At 32.4% G+C, this 16,656-nt stretch overlaps 1 protein-coding gene across 1 annotated transcript in view; it reads left to right on the top strand.

The window, feature by feature from the left end:
* LOC111384551 (probable protein phosphatase 2C 33) overlaps positions 1 to 3,305 on the top strand; it is a 5,474-nt gene extending 2,169 nt beyond the window's left edge. The window contains exons 2-5 of the mRNA XM_023008838.1: positions 1,033 to 1,422; positions 1,507 to 1,624; positions 2,167 to 2,390; positions 2,482 to 3,305. Coding sequence (XP_022864606.1) covers positions 1,033 to 1,422; positions 1,507 to 1,624; positions 2,167 to 2,390; positions 2,482 to 2,949 — 1,200 coding nt within the window. The 3' untranslated portion in view covers positions 2,950 to 3,305. The remainder of the gene's footprint in view (positions 1 to 1,032; positions 1,423 to 1,506; positions 1,625 to 2,166; positions 2,391 to 2,481) is intronic.
* Positions 3,306 to 16,656: the final 13,351 nt, after the last annotated feature.

A 16,656-nucleotide genomic window follows, 5' to 3' on the forward strand; every position in this document is an offset into this window, starting at 1 on the left:
ATATTCATGCTTCACGAATTTCAGAGTATTGCTCTGGTTTTGCTTTCTGCAGCCTGCACAGTAGTTAGTTGGCGAATTGAATAAAACTATTTGTTGTGTGTTGACACTGGCTTCTTTTTTTTGGGTTCAGATTCTTCCCATTTCATGAATTTCAAACTATTGCTTTATTTCTAGTTCTTTTCTAGGATCATTACTAAGTAATGTGATGCGATTATTTATTTTCTGTAAGAGACCTTTTTTTTTTATTTTTTTCTTTTGTTGCTTCTTTGGCCCATGCATTTTTTGTTTAATTGTTAAAAGATGTGTTTATTCATATCTATTTCGCTTAGGGAGCTTTGGTGTCCATTTGATCAACATTAATTTTTTGCCCACCTTCATATAATTTAAATTCCCCAGGAATCGAGCCTTATTCTTGTCTTATATATGTGTATCCATTCTTATGTTTGATATTGCAGTTTGCATGGACAATGTTAGCAAATTTATTTATCGTCTAAATATAATATGGAATTTCATCTCTATTCTGTGCATTCGGTCCAGAATGCAAGCTATTCTTTTCATTTTTTTTAGTCATATCCCACCTTTCCTAGTAATTATTTGATGACGGACACAAAAATATCCTCAATGTACTTTTGACTTTGACACTTTATAGTGAATTTGAACATTTTAGACTCATATATGTGAAGTTAGGTTTGCAACAGCCTGATTTAAAAAAATTATTTTCCGGAGAGGAGGGTTTATAAGAAAAAAAGAAAGTATTTGTTGGAAGTCTAATTCGATTACCACTTGGTATCCTCTGTTTCTTGGTCAAGGCTTCTTGAGCCTAAGAAAGTGATTGTTCTGTTAATTAGATGTGAACGGTTTCTTTTTTTAAATGCGTATTTTGAACTTTATATACGTTGTTGACACTTAGGGATAGTTTTATCAAGTAAACATCGACTATGTACTCTATCAATCAGCTTATTTTTATTGTCTGTCTCAAGTTTCTTTCGAGAGATTTCTGTTTCCTGATAGTCTGTGAAATTGGATATCCAGAATTTTGGTTCAAGAGCAGACACGGTCTTCTGTGGTGTTTTTGATGGCCATGGCCCTTATGGTCATATGGTTGCTAAGAAGGTTAGAGATTCTCTTCCTTTGAAGCTAAGTGCACATTGGGAAGTTAATATAAAGAGCGATGAGGTTCTCCCAGGTCTTAGTTTGAATAGTAAGGGTAGTATTTGCTCGGAAGATACTTCCTTCTTATCGGCTGACGAGGAAGCTAGAGCTTCTATAGATTTCGGAGAAATGGGAAAGCATCCTGAGATTTTTCAGACATTGAAGGAATCTTTACTAAAGGCTTATAAGTTTATGGACAGGGAACTGAGAATGTATACAAATATAGATTGCTTCTGCAGCGGGACAACGGCAGTGACTCTGGTGAAGCAGGTATACATTAAGCACAATACTGATACTGATGGGGTAATGTAAGAATATTTATGTACTTAAGAATGTCTTGATTATCTTTTGTAGGGTCAGGATCTCATAATTGGATATATTGGGGACTCAAGAGCTGTATTGGGTACAAGAGATCAAAATAATTCACTTACTGCAGTACAGTTGACTGTGGATCTTAAACCTAATCTTCCATGTCGGTACTCTCTCTCTCTCTCTCTCAAAAATGATCTTAAACCTAATCCCCATGTCGATACATTGACTGATTTCAACTCACAAGTTTATGAACTAGGATCTTTACTAGATTCTCAGATGTTCTTGTTCTATCCCAGTAGGTAAATGTTACTGTTTTTGGTGGTGGATTCTTAGCCTTCTGATTATAAATTATTGTCCACTCTAATTTATTTGTTCTAGAACAGAAAATGTTATAGTTCTCCTAATAGTACCTTAATTATTTACATGTTTGCACTTTTGGAGTACGGCAAAGACCTGCCACATAAATAATGGCTGATCTACTTCAGTTTCTTCTCTCCATTTCTTTCTCTTTTTCTTTACTCTTTTTTATGTATTAAATTCCTTCTTTGGCAGTTGTTTAGCTAATATCCTACGGTTGTTTTACATATTCATTTTCATGTGAATAAATAAATTCTCATGTGAAATTCTGTAAAACTAAAATTATTCATTTAGGAAGAGATACAAGTATCGCCTCTTTCTTAACTACAACATTAATTTTTATAGCGGAAGCAGAAAGGATTCACAAATGTAAAGGACGAGTTTTTGCACTTCAGAATGAACCTGATGTTGCAAGAGTATGGCTGCCAAATAACGACTCCCCTGGTCTTGCAATGTCTCGTGCATTTGGAGATTTCTGTCTCAAGGACTTTGGTCTTATCTCCGTGCCTGAAATTTGCTATAAACGTATTACTGACAAGGATGAGTTTATAGTCTTGGCAACAGATGGGGTATGGAACTCAAGGTTTATATTGATGGACTACTTTATTCAATTTCTTGACATTTGTTGTGGGTTTGGTCTAATTATTATCTTCATTTTAGATTTGGGACGTGCTATCAAACAAAGAAGTGGTAGATATTGTGGGTTCTTGCCCAACGCGTTCATATGCTGCCCGCTCTCTAGTAGAGTTGGCTGTTCGGAGTTGGAAGTTCAAGTATCCAACTTCTAAGGTTGATGACTGTGCAGTAGTTTGCCTCTTTCTTGATTCAAACTCAAACGACTCAAATATTTCAACTGCAAAATCCAAAGAAAACGTTGCTCCAGAGGATTACTTCAACAAGAAATATAATTCTCTCTGTCCAACTGGATTTAGCAGCTCTGGTACTGTTAGAACTAGTGAACAAGTTCTTGGGGAAGAAAATGAGGAGGCTTTGGAAGCAAACAAGGAGGAAGTCTCCGACCTCGAGGAAACTAACGTGGAGGCTGGAAAAGAGTGGTCTGCTCTCGAAGGAGTCGCCCGTGTGAACACACTATTGACCTTGCCCAGATATGTTCCACCCAAAGAATAGAAAAATGCCGCTGGAGATGCTAATGGTAGGAAATGAAGCCAAAATCCTTATCTGGATTTATTTTCCTATTTATTTTGTAGTTTGTGTTTTCCTTCATAAATTTTTTCCCCCGTCTCGAAAAAATTAGGGCCTTGGATTTTTATTCTGGACCAGAGAGGTGGTCCCGCCTGGCTGTATTAGATTTTCTGGGAATAATTCTTTTCCTCTCCAGTGTAGGTAGAATTGGAATTTTTGCAGAATTTAACTCTCTTGTTTTTCCTTTGTATTGACATTTTTGGTCCTGAAACTTGTGTTGATAATATTTGTAGTAATGCCTTTCATTCAGTTCAACTTTTATAATGATTGATGCTTTCCCATTTTCTCTTATCTGATATTTATGTTCCTTCTTCGTTTTACCTAATGGTTTTATTTTGTTTATTTTAACTAATGTGCTTGTGACACACTAGTGCTTGTTGTGGACTAGGTTTTATCCGAGAAGGATTACATTTTGTAGAATATTGATGTGAGTTTCTCGATTAAAAGAAGTAAAGATTGGTAATCATGTAAATCAATAGTGATGACAGCGAAGCAGGTTCGGGTTTGGGCACCTGCACCCTGCCTTAGATGGGGTGGGGGGCACGGCGATGGCTTGCCCAGTTTGTCGTCCCGTTTGTTTTATTATTATTATTATTTTCTCATCAGGGGGCGGGGTGGGTTCGGGAAGTTGGCGGGGCAGGAATATTTGCCATCCCTATAAATCAATTTTGAAGAAGGATGCATTGTAACAAAAACTAAACTAGTAAAATTTTCATTTTACGAGTTTATAAGCAGATTGAATACCTTCTAATCTGTAGCTGCGGATTGACTTCTTACATTATAGTAAATATATGTTAAACCCTTAATTATATGACGATTCTCGGCCTAAAATTGTTGCCCATAGCTTTTGATGTTTAGGTATGTAAATAAAAATTTATTTATTTTGTATATTATATAAATTCTTATTTTATTTGGGTCTAATAATTAGATTTTCATAGATCAAGATTTAATATATCAATATTGGGTTTGTTGATTATATCATATTAAATCATGAATTTTAGGTTCGAGAAAAAGTTAATTTGGATAAGTTAAGCCAAAGATATCGCAATTTTAAGAATAGATGTTATTTTAAATTGGTTTAGGATTCGGTGTAGTTGGAGCCACTAGTTTCACGTGTAGATATATAGGAATTCTACCTTGTAGTTTTAATTGTAGTGGTTGGCCATGATTCTACTTTTAATTTGATAAGTATTAATTATATATAGTTTTATCACAATCAAGTACATGAATCACATCATGATTTGCTTTAGCAAATTTTTTATTATTATTATTTATTATTATTATTATTATTATTATTTTTTAGCTTTATGCAATTTGGTGGTACACGTCTCTTTCATTCCAATTTCACCAAAATTCGATTGTCTTTTTCAACTATAAATACAATGTCAAAAGCCTCATCATTAACTACCAAAAGTAAATACAACATATACGGGAAAGAGAGAGAGAAGAAAGAAAGAAAGAGAAAGAGAGAGAAGAGAGAGAGAGAGAGAGAGAGAGAGTAGCATTGGAAATAAAGTTTGTATCCATCGAATATTATAGTCACGTATTTTTCAGTGCGGGAAAAAGATTTTAAACGTGCTTCAGATATTTCAAACGAGATAAAATACTTTAAGTGCAAGTATTTTTGTTTCCTTATGTGTTTATGTTTAATAAAACATGCATTGATTGCCAGTAGACATTCATTTTTTTTAAGAGATATGAAATCGTACGGGATTATAAGAGGACTTAAGATGGGTGTGTCGCTTGATTACCAATATACTTCATAAGATCAGACGGTGTGAATTGTAATCATTATTGTTATATATATGTACATGAAAACCGCACGTATCTTACTAAGTATTTTCGAATACTTACTCTTACAAATTTTTTAGGGTTAGTTCGGATCGATTGAAATTGTAGAAGGGTGGTGACACGCATGCCAAGTGGATCAAATGAAAAGAAAAAGAAATAAGTTTGCCGTTTTTTAAATTTACTAATTAGTTTAATTTTGTTTAAAACGTGTTATTTTGAATTAGTTAGGAGTTTTTGTTATGTTTAGACAAATTTTTCATATTTTAAATTTAGATTTATAAATGTTGCAGTTATTTGTTGAATAAAGAATTTTATTTTATAGTTCCGCACTTAAAATAAATAAAAAAGAGTTTTTCGTAACGTTTTGGAGTTTATAGAAAATTGGAGCGTTACAGCTTGATATCAGAGCACGGTTTGACCTTTCTGTATATATATTTTTTTAAAAAAATTAAAAAGTTCACGTGAACAGTATGGTACTGTTCACGTGAATAGTAAGATATAAAAAAAGTTTTGAATTTTTTTGAATAGTGTTACGTGAACAGTACCAGTACAATTACTGTTTACGTGAACAGTAAAGATAAAAAAAAAATTTGTCTTTATGACATGACAGAATTCTAGGATTTTAAATATAATGTGACATACTTTGAATATTGCAATTTTTTTATTTTTTATTTTTTTAGATTTTGTCTCATTTTGTAGTAGTTTGGATTACCATTTACATCAATACCCATTTATTTTTATGCATTTGTCTCTTTATTTTGAAGAATAAATGATTGTTTAAATTGATGTCGAGTAATAGTAATTTAGAATTTAAATTGTTATAGTTTCATGCCTGTGGTTTAAATCTTACATGTGATAAATTTTTATGTGTTTTAACTTTAGCCTTTGGGGATGTTTTTAAAAAAATGGACCTTTGAAAAAATTGATATTTTAAGAGATTTCATGTTCGATTTATTGTTTGAATTTTGTTGAATTGCGTAATTGTAAAATTGAAAGGTTTTGTTAAAGAGACCTAAACTATCTAAGAAAAGTTTGGGATTTAAGAGGTTCCCTTCCTCATCTGGAAGCCTTATAATTGTGCGTTATTCAAATCGACAAGATGAAAGACAATATTTTGGACAATTCTAAACTTAAGAAAATTCAAAATTTTGAAACTTCTATTTTGAGAAAATTTTATTAAAAGATATATACATGTACAATTAAAAAAAAAAAAATTAAGCTTGGGGTGGTCCATAATTGTCCATTGGGGTCGACCCAATTCAAGTATATCGGGTGTTCTCTAATCCAAACTTATGTGTGCATTTTTCTAGCACAAACTTATAATGAAATTCTTTCTACTGTCTCGAGTTCATCAAATCACGAACGAGATATACACTTTCGAACAAAAGGATCTCGAGAGCTATCTCAAAGCATGTAAAATATTCAAGGACAATTTCAAGTCTACATTTTTATTCAAGCTTGTATCCTAAATACCATAACATGGTCGACATTTTAGTAAGAAGATCAGTCATGGGCATGCCCATAGACGAAGTATATGAGCTATATGAAAGAATAGCAAAAAATCAATCTATGTGACCATCTAACATAATGGAGGTACTGACAAAGAACTGGACAACCTTACTCAGATAGTGCACATGGTGCAACATCCTATATCGATTTGTGAAGAGGTACAATATTCACAAAATTTTCAAAGGCAACAGAACTATTCTAACTCCAACACATATAATTCGAGTTGGAGAAATCATCGAAAATTCTAATAGGCTAATAATCAAGATCAGTGAAATTAGATTCAAGGCTATCTACAAGGATTTCAGCAATAACAAGAGACGAAATCATCTTTAGTGGATCTAAAGGTTACTTATCATAATGATTGAAACTGCACTCCAGAATCAGCAAGCCTCTATTCAAAATTTAGAAAATCAGGTGGTATAGATAGCAGTTGTATGTCCAACAGAACACAAGGTACTCTATCAACCGACACAGAAAAGAATCCATGGGAATAGGTATTAGCTATTGGAGCTTAATATATAATAGTTGATACATCACCAATCAAGTTTGTTGAGCTTGTACGAGCTTATATGCTACACATCTCATTCACTCGAAAGTTTCGAAAGCAGCCAAAAGATGAACAGGTCAAGGTTATCATTTCAAGAAGTGGAATTCAGTTGCCGGAAATCAACATAAAAAATGAAATAGACCTAGAATCGATATCTACCAGAGTCTGAAGAATCAACAAAGGTTAATCAAGAAGAACAGTAAGACAATCCACATGCTAAGGCCATCGTTCTTGTTAATAAACACACACCTCAACTTCCATTCCTTCAACGGTTGCTAAATAAAAAATTGGAAAAACAATTTAAGAATTTCATAGATGCCCTCATGTAACTTCACATCAATATTCATTTCATAGACGCAAATTTACAAATTTCAAATTATGAAACTCAAAAAGATGTTGATCAAGAAGAAAAAATTGCCAAAATACAAAATAGTGGCTTTATCTGAAGTGTGTAGTACAATCCTACAGCATAAGCTCTCTCCTAAATTAAAAGATTCAGAGAGTTTCACTCTACCTTACTCTACAGAAAATTCACATAATATAAATGCTTTTATGAATTCGAGAACAAGTATTAATTTAATGATATTGTCTATCTATAGGAAATTAGGATTGGGGGATTCAAAGAAAATTTCAATAACTCTACAGTTAGGTAATAGGTCAATCAAGCATCCTTATAGAATGGTCGAGGATTGCTCATCAAAGCTGAAAATTTCATCTTTCCAAATGATTTCATCATAATTGATATAGAAAACAATCAAGACATACCAATAATTTTGGGAAGATCATTTTTAGTCAAATAATAATAATAATAATAATAATAATAATAATAATAATAATAATAATAATAATAATAATAATAATAATAAAGTCAAGGAATTGACTATAAACAAACGTTTACTGGGAGTAATCCAATTTTTTTTCCTTTTATTTATTATACTTTTTAGAAAATGGATTAGAAAATATAATAATTTTGGTATCTTTCCTATAGGTTGGATGAGCTTAATATAAACTCTTCCATGTTTTAAGGATTAATAATATGTATTTATTTTGTAAGAACTTGACTCCTAAACACACAAACTTACATGGGACAAGTGAAATAACGCACCCAAGTAGACCATCCAATCGAACACTTTCGATCCAAATCAAACACCAACTTTAGATTGATATTGGGAAGTCCTTTGTTCTATTTGCGTGCTTGTTCGTGTGTAAAAAATGAATATTCATATATATATATATATATATATATATGTGTGTGTGTGTGTGTGTGTGTGTGTGTGTGTGTGTGTATGTGTGTGTGTGTGTGTGTGCGCGCGCGTGTGCGTGTGTGCGTTCTTTTCAATTTTATTTTTCATTTTGTATGCTTGTGTGTGATGGATAATCTTGCCTACTACGATACATATATTGAAATCATGTGTTAGATTATAAATTGTGAAAAAATTGCTTGTTGGGTAAATTTATGTTGATTTATATAAAAGTTGACATTATTTTGCGCACTATATTTATGTTTTGCATCATGAAGGATTAATTTGTTCCTAAGATTGAAGAGATTGAAAGTAGTGGAACTTAGATGCTACATTTGGAAAAACAACTACAATATACGTCCTTAAACCAATCTATGAAAATTTAGGGTTGGTTGAGTAGTTGTGGGGAGGCATTGAGATAAATTTAAATTTCACTTGTGAAAACTTTTGTGTAGATTATCTGAGATCAATAAAATAAAAATTAAATGAAAATCTTAAGTTAGAAATCGATTTTTGAGAATTAGTGTTTAATAAGAGACATTGCATTAATTATGTGTAAAGAAAGGAAAAAGCTACCATGATTCATGACTGAAAGCTATGTTACAAAAGATCTCAATGAGGACATTTATTGAAAATCTCAAAAAGAAAACTAAAAAATGATAATGGTAGTGCATGAAAAAGAATACGCACAACAAACATGAAAAAGTAGGCGTATGAAACAGAAAATGGACTGCATATTTTTTATTAAGCCCCGAATACATGTTTGAATTAATTAGACTTTTGATAAGAGACTATTAGCTCAGTTGAGTTTTAGAGGTTGAATCAATCAATATATAGGAAAATCCTTATTTGTTTAAGCGTTGATTTGCAATTAGTGAAATCCATCTAAATTAGAGAGCCTAAGGATTAGTATTATATAAATTCGAAATTAGATCACACATTTGAATTAAAAAAAAAAAAAAAGTTAAAAGAATAAGTTTGGAGTGTGCATCTCACAAGAGACAAAAAGATAAATAAGATTATTGAGGCTTGAAAATTGAATTACTTTATGCATTTAAGATGCTTTGCATGAATATTTATACACACACATCAATTTTTGCATTGTGTAAGTAGAAATTAATTTTCGCAATATGATTCTGAAGCCCTTCATAGTTTTGACTTCTAATCCTAAGACCAATTGTAGCTTATCTAACCAAACTTCGTTAAAGTTGAGTTTACACTTATCTAGACTATTAAATTAGGGTATTTATTATAAATTTTGAGGTATTATAGCTTAATTTGGTGTTAATCTCATTTTTAGGTAAAACATGATGTAAAATAGTGAAATTGGAAAAAAGGAATGAAAAATCGACAAAATAAAAGAAATCCAGAGTTTATGGTTTGAAGTGCAAATGTTTAAAAGTTGATTTAGAACTCATATTGATGATTGGATAATATGAGCTAATTGAATGAGAACAAAAAACAAAGGACTGAAAATGAACCAAAAAATATCAAAGTGCACATCCTACGGAAAGTTCAGGGACCAAATTTTAAATTTCGCCTCATAATTAATACCACGCGGACTCATGGCAATGAGGGAAATTTTACAATTCGAGGTTCAACTAACCAAGGGTTGCATGCACATAACCTATTTGAGGTCACCAAGGACAAAAGCTATCACATTCTAACATCAAGAAGAAGTCTAGCACTAGATTCGAAGGGAATGACATTAAGAATTGAAGATTTAGAAGCTCGAAATCCAAGATTAAGACCGAGAAATTGATTCTTCATCAAGCTTCTTGTATTATTCTATTTTTTCTGGGTGATGTTGTTTCAATATTCTTTGTATAATTCATATCAAAACATGCTAGGCTGATTTTTCCCTTAGATGATGATGAATCCTTTGCTTATTTTTCTAATTCAAAGACAAGTAGTTTACTAATTTTTGTGTTTCCTAATTAAGTAAGCATGCTCTTTGTATTATTTAAATGTTTGTCCACATTTTAGATAATTAATTATTTGTTCTAGTGTTGGAAAACTCACAATTTATTTAGAATACTGCATACAGACAACAGATGTTAGATATAACAAGTATGTCACGTGCAATCTTCCTAATAATCGTGTGTTTGAATGCATGCTATGTATATGAATTCGGACTGAAAATATGATTGAGCCGTGTTTAAAATAGAATTAACTTAATTTGGTGAAGAAAGTTAAATACAATAGGTTTATCGATTGTCATAAATGCATGAATTATAGTAAACTACATAACTGAGAATTGAAAATAGATAACAGTAGGTGGATTTGTAAATCCAATATAATCGTCCATTCATTATATAAATCAAGTTTTTAGATAAATCATAGAATAACTTAGAATAATTGTACAAATAAACTCTTTTATGTTACAACAATTCGATTTTTAAAAAAAAAAAAAACTAGTATACTTGAATTAGAATTTATTCCTCGTGAGACAATAACTCATCTCATCATGTATTAATTGTCAGCGATCTCGTATGCTTTCGGGATACACCCGAACAATTATGAACTCATACTTCTCAAATACATTTTTTCTATTGTTTGTGGTGTCTTGAATTAATTTGTTAAAGGAATCAAATCATCATCTAATTTTTTTGAGTAATTAATTTTAAAACTGAAGAATCTTTCTAGTAGGAAAAATTTTTTTGGGTACGGTTTTAAACAACTAAACTTTTTGTAATTTTTTTCCAACGAAATTTAGTATAATCTAATTTTTCTACTTTTTTTAACACTTGGTCTAACAAATGCAAAATGATAAAAGGTGATGAGTGTTTTTCACTCATTGAAATAGTGCCTTTAAAGCTTAGTTTTCGGTTTGTTTTTGAACACTTTTGAGCGTTTTGATGTGTTTGTTCGTATTGTTTTGTAGTTTAGGTAACTTGATGATAACGATATGTTTTGGAGCATGGAATGGAGCTAAATTTCTGATCATGGAAGTGGACATAGAGTGGAGATAGAAAAAGAGGAGAATGAAGTGAAATAGAGGCAAAAAACGAGGCCAAAAAGTAAAGGACGGTATAGTAGGCACCACACTGCCAAGGCACCCAAGGAATCATGATAAACTAGCGGAGAGCTGGGCATCATGGTGCTAGCTGTTGGGCGCTGTGGTGTCCAGCCGAAAGATTAAAAAGCAGAACAGCAAGTGCTGTGATGCCAACAGGATCTTCATCGCGGATCTACCATCGAAATTTAGAAATCTCAAATTTTTGGATAGTTTTGTACTCGGTCTATCCTTAACTCGTCTTAAAACTTTGTGAGACTATAAAAATAAACCAAGGACCACTTTTGAAGGCAAATTAGATGGGACAAGAGGCAAGAAATAAGATATTGATCGAAAGAAATGAGGACAACATCAAGAAGAAGAATTCAAGTGCCAAATGAATTTTTCTCATTATTTTATTCTCCATGTTCTTAATATTAAAATTGATCATGTCTTTCTTTTATTCATGAATTAAATTCTAGAACTACGGTTTGATGTAATCTAACTTGAGATATGTTCGAATTTTAATATAGCTATTTCTTTGAATTTTTCCATGAGTTTATTTGTGTTCATTCTCGCTTTCAATTGCCTGATCAATAATTGAATGATTTGATGTTTTAAATTTTGACACTCTAGAGAGAGAAATTTAGGCTTAATCTAAGAATAGTATAACCTAGGTTTTATAGTTTTAAAAAGCAATTAGTAAATCTTTGAAGCATGTTCCACTTAAGAACCACAAACTTAATAATCTCCAGATTTTAATTTGAAATAGAGATATTGGAATTAAAATATAGAGATATATTCTATCGGTGCTCAAAAGAGGGAATAGAATTAATTTTGGGTTCTTGCTTATAAACTTAGAAAAATTGATAGAAGTAGTTATATAACTCGAGAAATATTGTTGATAGTGCAGTGAAATCTTTCCTTAGGCTTTTTTCACTTTGATAAATCTCCCATGTAACTTGTGTTGATTTAATTGGCTTTTCCACCAAATCCATCTTTAGATTAGCATAAAACCATTGATTCTAAAATTGGATTTTCCAAATAAAATAGAAGTTGAAATAATTATAGTGCCTAGTATGAATTAAATATCAATATCTATGGGTTCGACTTCTTTACTTGATCTTACATTACAAAACTCGAAATCGTACACTTGGGGGGTTTATTTTATGGTATAGAAATGTGTAACATGTTTTTGACGTCATTATCGAGGATTGTTTTATTTGATTTTCACTAATAGAATAACTAATTAGCTTTTACTTTAATTTAGATATTTTTCTTTTCTTATTCTCTAATAGTTCCTTGATTTTTATTTTCAACTGTTTATACTAAGAGCGAGAAATCTTGAACTACTACCTGTTGATCCTGAACTAGAACGCACTTTTCATTGTCTAAGAGGTATACAAAGAAATGAACTTGAAACAATGGTAGAACATGAAGCAAGGGCAGTTAATGAAAATAATGAATAATGAGCTATTCGGGGCTATGTCAGACTAGTTTCAACGACAATTATTTTGGCATTGCACGTTTGGCTATTGCTACAAATAACTTCGAACTAGAGATAGACTAGTACATATGTTATAACAGACTCAATTTGGTAGAGCTTCAACAGATGACCAAAATACTCATCTGGGTTCTTTTATGAAGATATGTGAAACAGTGAAGATGAATGAAGTCATTAATGAGGCAATTTGACTTCGCCTATTCTCTTTCTCCTTGAGGGATAATGCTAAAGTCTGATTTAAGTCATTATCATATGGATCTATTATTATTTGTGATGTCTTAGCTTAAAAAAATCCTCACCAAGTTCTTTCCACTTTCAAAGCCAGCTCAACTGCGAAGTAAGATTGGTCAATTCAGCAATCTGACTTTGAACCATTTTATGAGGCGTTGGAGAGATTCAAAGACCTATTTACAAGGTATCCTGAACATGGTTTTCAGAGTTGTATACAAATTGAGATCTTCTATAACGTGTTAATAACAGACAAGAACCAAAGTAGATGCAACTGCAGGAGGTATTTTAATGGCTAAAATAGTAGATGCTGTATAATTCTTGTTGGATGACAAAGCTAAAACTACTACTAGTGGCCAAGTGAAAGATCGAGTATAAAGAGAGTAGCGGATCTTCATGATGTGGAGATCCTTTCATAGCACTAGCTACTTAGGATCCATCACTTACTAATCATTTAGTTACACTTATTAGTTAGTAATCAATAGAAGGCAGCCATAACTTTATTACACTAGGAGACAAAAAAGAAAAAAAAAAAAAAGAAAAAAAAAAAGGGCAAGCTCAGAGTCAATAGTAAGAACTTAATCATTATCATCCAGGGCTGGAAATTACGAGAATTTATCATATGGCAACAATAGGAACACAATTCAATCTCCTTCTAGGCTCAACACTCAACAATCTGAATGAAAACCTTCATTAAAAGATATTCTGGATACTTTTATTTCAGAGATAAGGTCGCAGTTCAACAAAGATGAGTCGCGTTTGGATAATATTCAGACTCGAGTGACAAACATGGGAGCTACAATAAAGAATCTTGAGGTCAGTTTGGGTAGTCGGCTACATCAATGATGTCCCAATAGCAAGGAATGTTTCGAAGTATACAAAGGTGAATTCAAAGGAGCATTGCAAAGCTATTACCTTGAAAAGTGGCAATGAAGTTTGAAAAAATGCCTATAGTGTCATCGGCTCTTAAACCTGATTAGAAAGAAGTGCAGATAGTTGTAGAATAAGAGAATTGGGTTGACGAAACAAAGAAGACTTACAAGCCTAATTTTATATCATTCTTTAATAATCCACCAAATATCAAGCCAACACTTCATTTTGCATAAAGATTCTAGAAGAAGAAGTTTGACGCATAATTTGCCAAGTCCTTGGATATTTCAAGAAAATTTACATTAACATCCCATTGCAGATGCTTTTGAATAGATGCCAACTATGCCAAATTCATGAAGGAGATGATGTCAAAGAAGAGAAAGTTGGAAGAATATAAGACAGTGAATTGACAGAGGAATGCAGTGCTACTCTTCAAAAGAAACTCCCTCAAAACAAAAAAAGATCTGAGTAACTTCACTAATCCTTGCACTATTGGAGGCTCCTCTTTTGATAAAGTCTTTCGTGGTCTTAGAGCAAACATCAATTTGATGGCCTTGTCAATTTTCAAAAAGTTAGGCCTTAGGGAAGTAAAAACAACAATGGTTACTCTGTAGCTAGCTAATAGATCCCTCACATACTCATGAGGGATTATTGAAGATGTTTTGATAAAGGTCGATAAATTGATCTTCCCAGCTGATTTCATAGTTTTGGACATGAAAGAAGATCAAGATATTCCAATGATTCTAAATAGGCTATTTGTAGCGAACGAAAGAGCTTTGATCGATGTACAAGGAGGGCAATTGACCTTAAGAGTGAACGAAGAAAAAGTTATGTTCAATATCTATCAAGCGATGAAATTTCCAGATGACACCAATATTTTCCATAGAATTGACTTGATTGATTTTGTTAGGAAAGAGATAAAGTATTCATTGAGGACCGTTAGAGCATTGTATGATCTTTATTGTTGCAAGATATGAATTTTACACTACTGGAGGGTACCCATGAAACAAAGACTTAGTTGATTGCATACTGACTCTTGAATCCTCACCAATTGAAAAAAAAAACCATCATAGAGTAAAGATATCGAGTACTCAGTGGATTCAGATGACACTAAGGATAATGAAAGCAACAAATCTGAATTGGAAGAACTTTTGGACCACATTCGATATGCATTCTTAAAAGAGAATATACATCTCCAGTGATTATTTCTTCATCACTTACCAAAGATGAAAAAGACAAACTACTAAAGGTGTTGAGAGAACACAAACCTGCTTTAGGTTGGTCTATAGTTGATATTAAAGGGATAAGTCATATATTTTGCATGTATAAAATTCTCACGGAAAAATGGTGAGAGTAGAGTTGCTAAAGCTACTGAAAGTAGGGATCATATTTGTTATTTCAGACAGTTTATGGGTTAGTTCAGTATATGTGATGCCAAAGAAAAGCGGGATAACAACAGTAAAAAATGATAATAACGAGCTGATTCCTAAGAACAATGATTCGTTGGAGAGTTTGCATTGACCACAAGAAGCTGAACAACACAACTAGAAAATATTATTTTCCACTCTATTCATTGATTAGATGTTGGATAGGTTAGCAGGCTACTCTTACTACTGTTTTCTAAATAGTTATTTTTGCTGTATAGCACTAGAAGATTAGGAGAATACTATATTCAATTGTCCCTATGTGACGTTTTCCTATCTATGGATGCAATTTAGGTTATGCAATGTACTATACTTTTTAGATATGCATGATGGCCATCTTTGCAAACATGGTAAAAGAAATCATGATGTATTTATGGATGCTTTTTCTTTTATTTGGAATATCTTTTGACAATTGTCTTCACAATCTTTATTTGGTTTTACAATGATGTGAAGAAAAGAACTTAGTTCTTAATTGGAAAAGTATCACTTTGTGGTACAAGAAGGAATTATGCTAGGCCTCCATGTTTTAGCAAAGGGACTTGAAGTTGGCAAAGCCGAGATTCATACAATAGTGAAGTTGCCACCATCTAAAAATGTCAAAGAAATTTTGAGTTTCCTGAGATATGCATGGTTCTACAAGAAGTTTATTAAAGACTTCTCAAAGGTAGCTAAACCTCTATGCAACCTTTTGGAGAAGGATACTACATTTGTGTTTGATAAGGACTATCTCAAGGCATTTGAATTAATAAAGGAAAAATCGATTATAGCTCCGATTATGATAGTGCTGGATTGGGGCCAGCCACTTGCAGTCATGGTGATGCCAGCAATTACACGATGCGAGAAGTTTTGGGGAAAAGGTGAGAAAAGATCTTTTGATTAATTCACTGTGCTAACAAAACTTTGAGTGGAGCTCAACTAAATTACACCACAATAGAGAAAAAGATGTTAGCAGTGGTTTTAGCATATGAGAAGTTCAAACCTTATCTCATTCGCACTAAAGTGATCGTCTACATAATCATATAGCAATCTAGTATATGTTTGAAAAGAAAGATGTAAAGCCTCGCTTAATTAGGTGGATCTTGTTGTTATAAGATTTCGATGTGAAGATCGGAGATAAGAAAGGTAGTGAGAATGTAGTTGTTGATCATCTCTCATGGTTAGAGAATGAAGGTGATAGATAAAGTCAAATTCAAGATACTTTTCTTGACGAGTTTCTCTTAGCAATTTCATTTAGACTTCCCTGGTATGCTAATTTTGTTAATTACTTTGCATGTGGGAAGATGCCACCTGATTTGAATTTTTGCACGATGTTAAGTCATATTTATGAGATGATCCACTGCTTGTTAAGAATTGCATAGATATGATGATCAATAGGTGCGTTCCTATGGTGGAAACACAATCAATTATGGAGCATTGCCACTCCTCATATTATAGAGGCCATTTCAATCTTACACTTACTATTTCTAAGGTATTATAGTCAAGATTCTATTTGCCAACTCTTTTCAAGTATTGCTTGCTTTTAT

The sequence above is a fragment of the Olea europaea genome, unplaced genomic scaffold (genome assembly GCF_002742605.1).
Source record: "Olea europaea var. sylvestris unplaced genomic scaffold, O_europaea_v1 scaffold294, whole genome shotgun sequence".
NCBI classification, from domain to species: Eukaryota; Viridiplantae; Streptophyta; class Magnoliopsida; order Lamiales; family Oleaceae; genus Olea; species Olea europaea.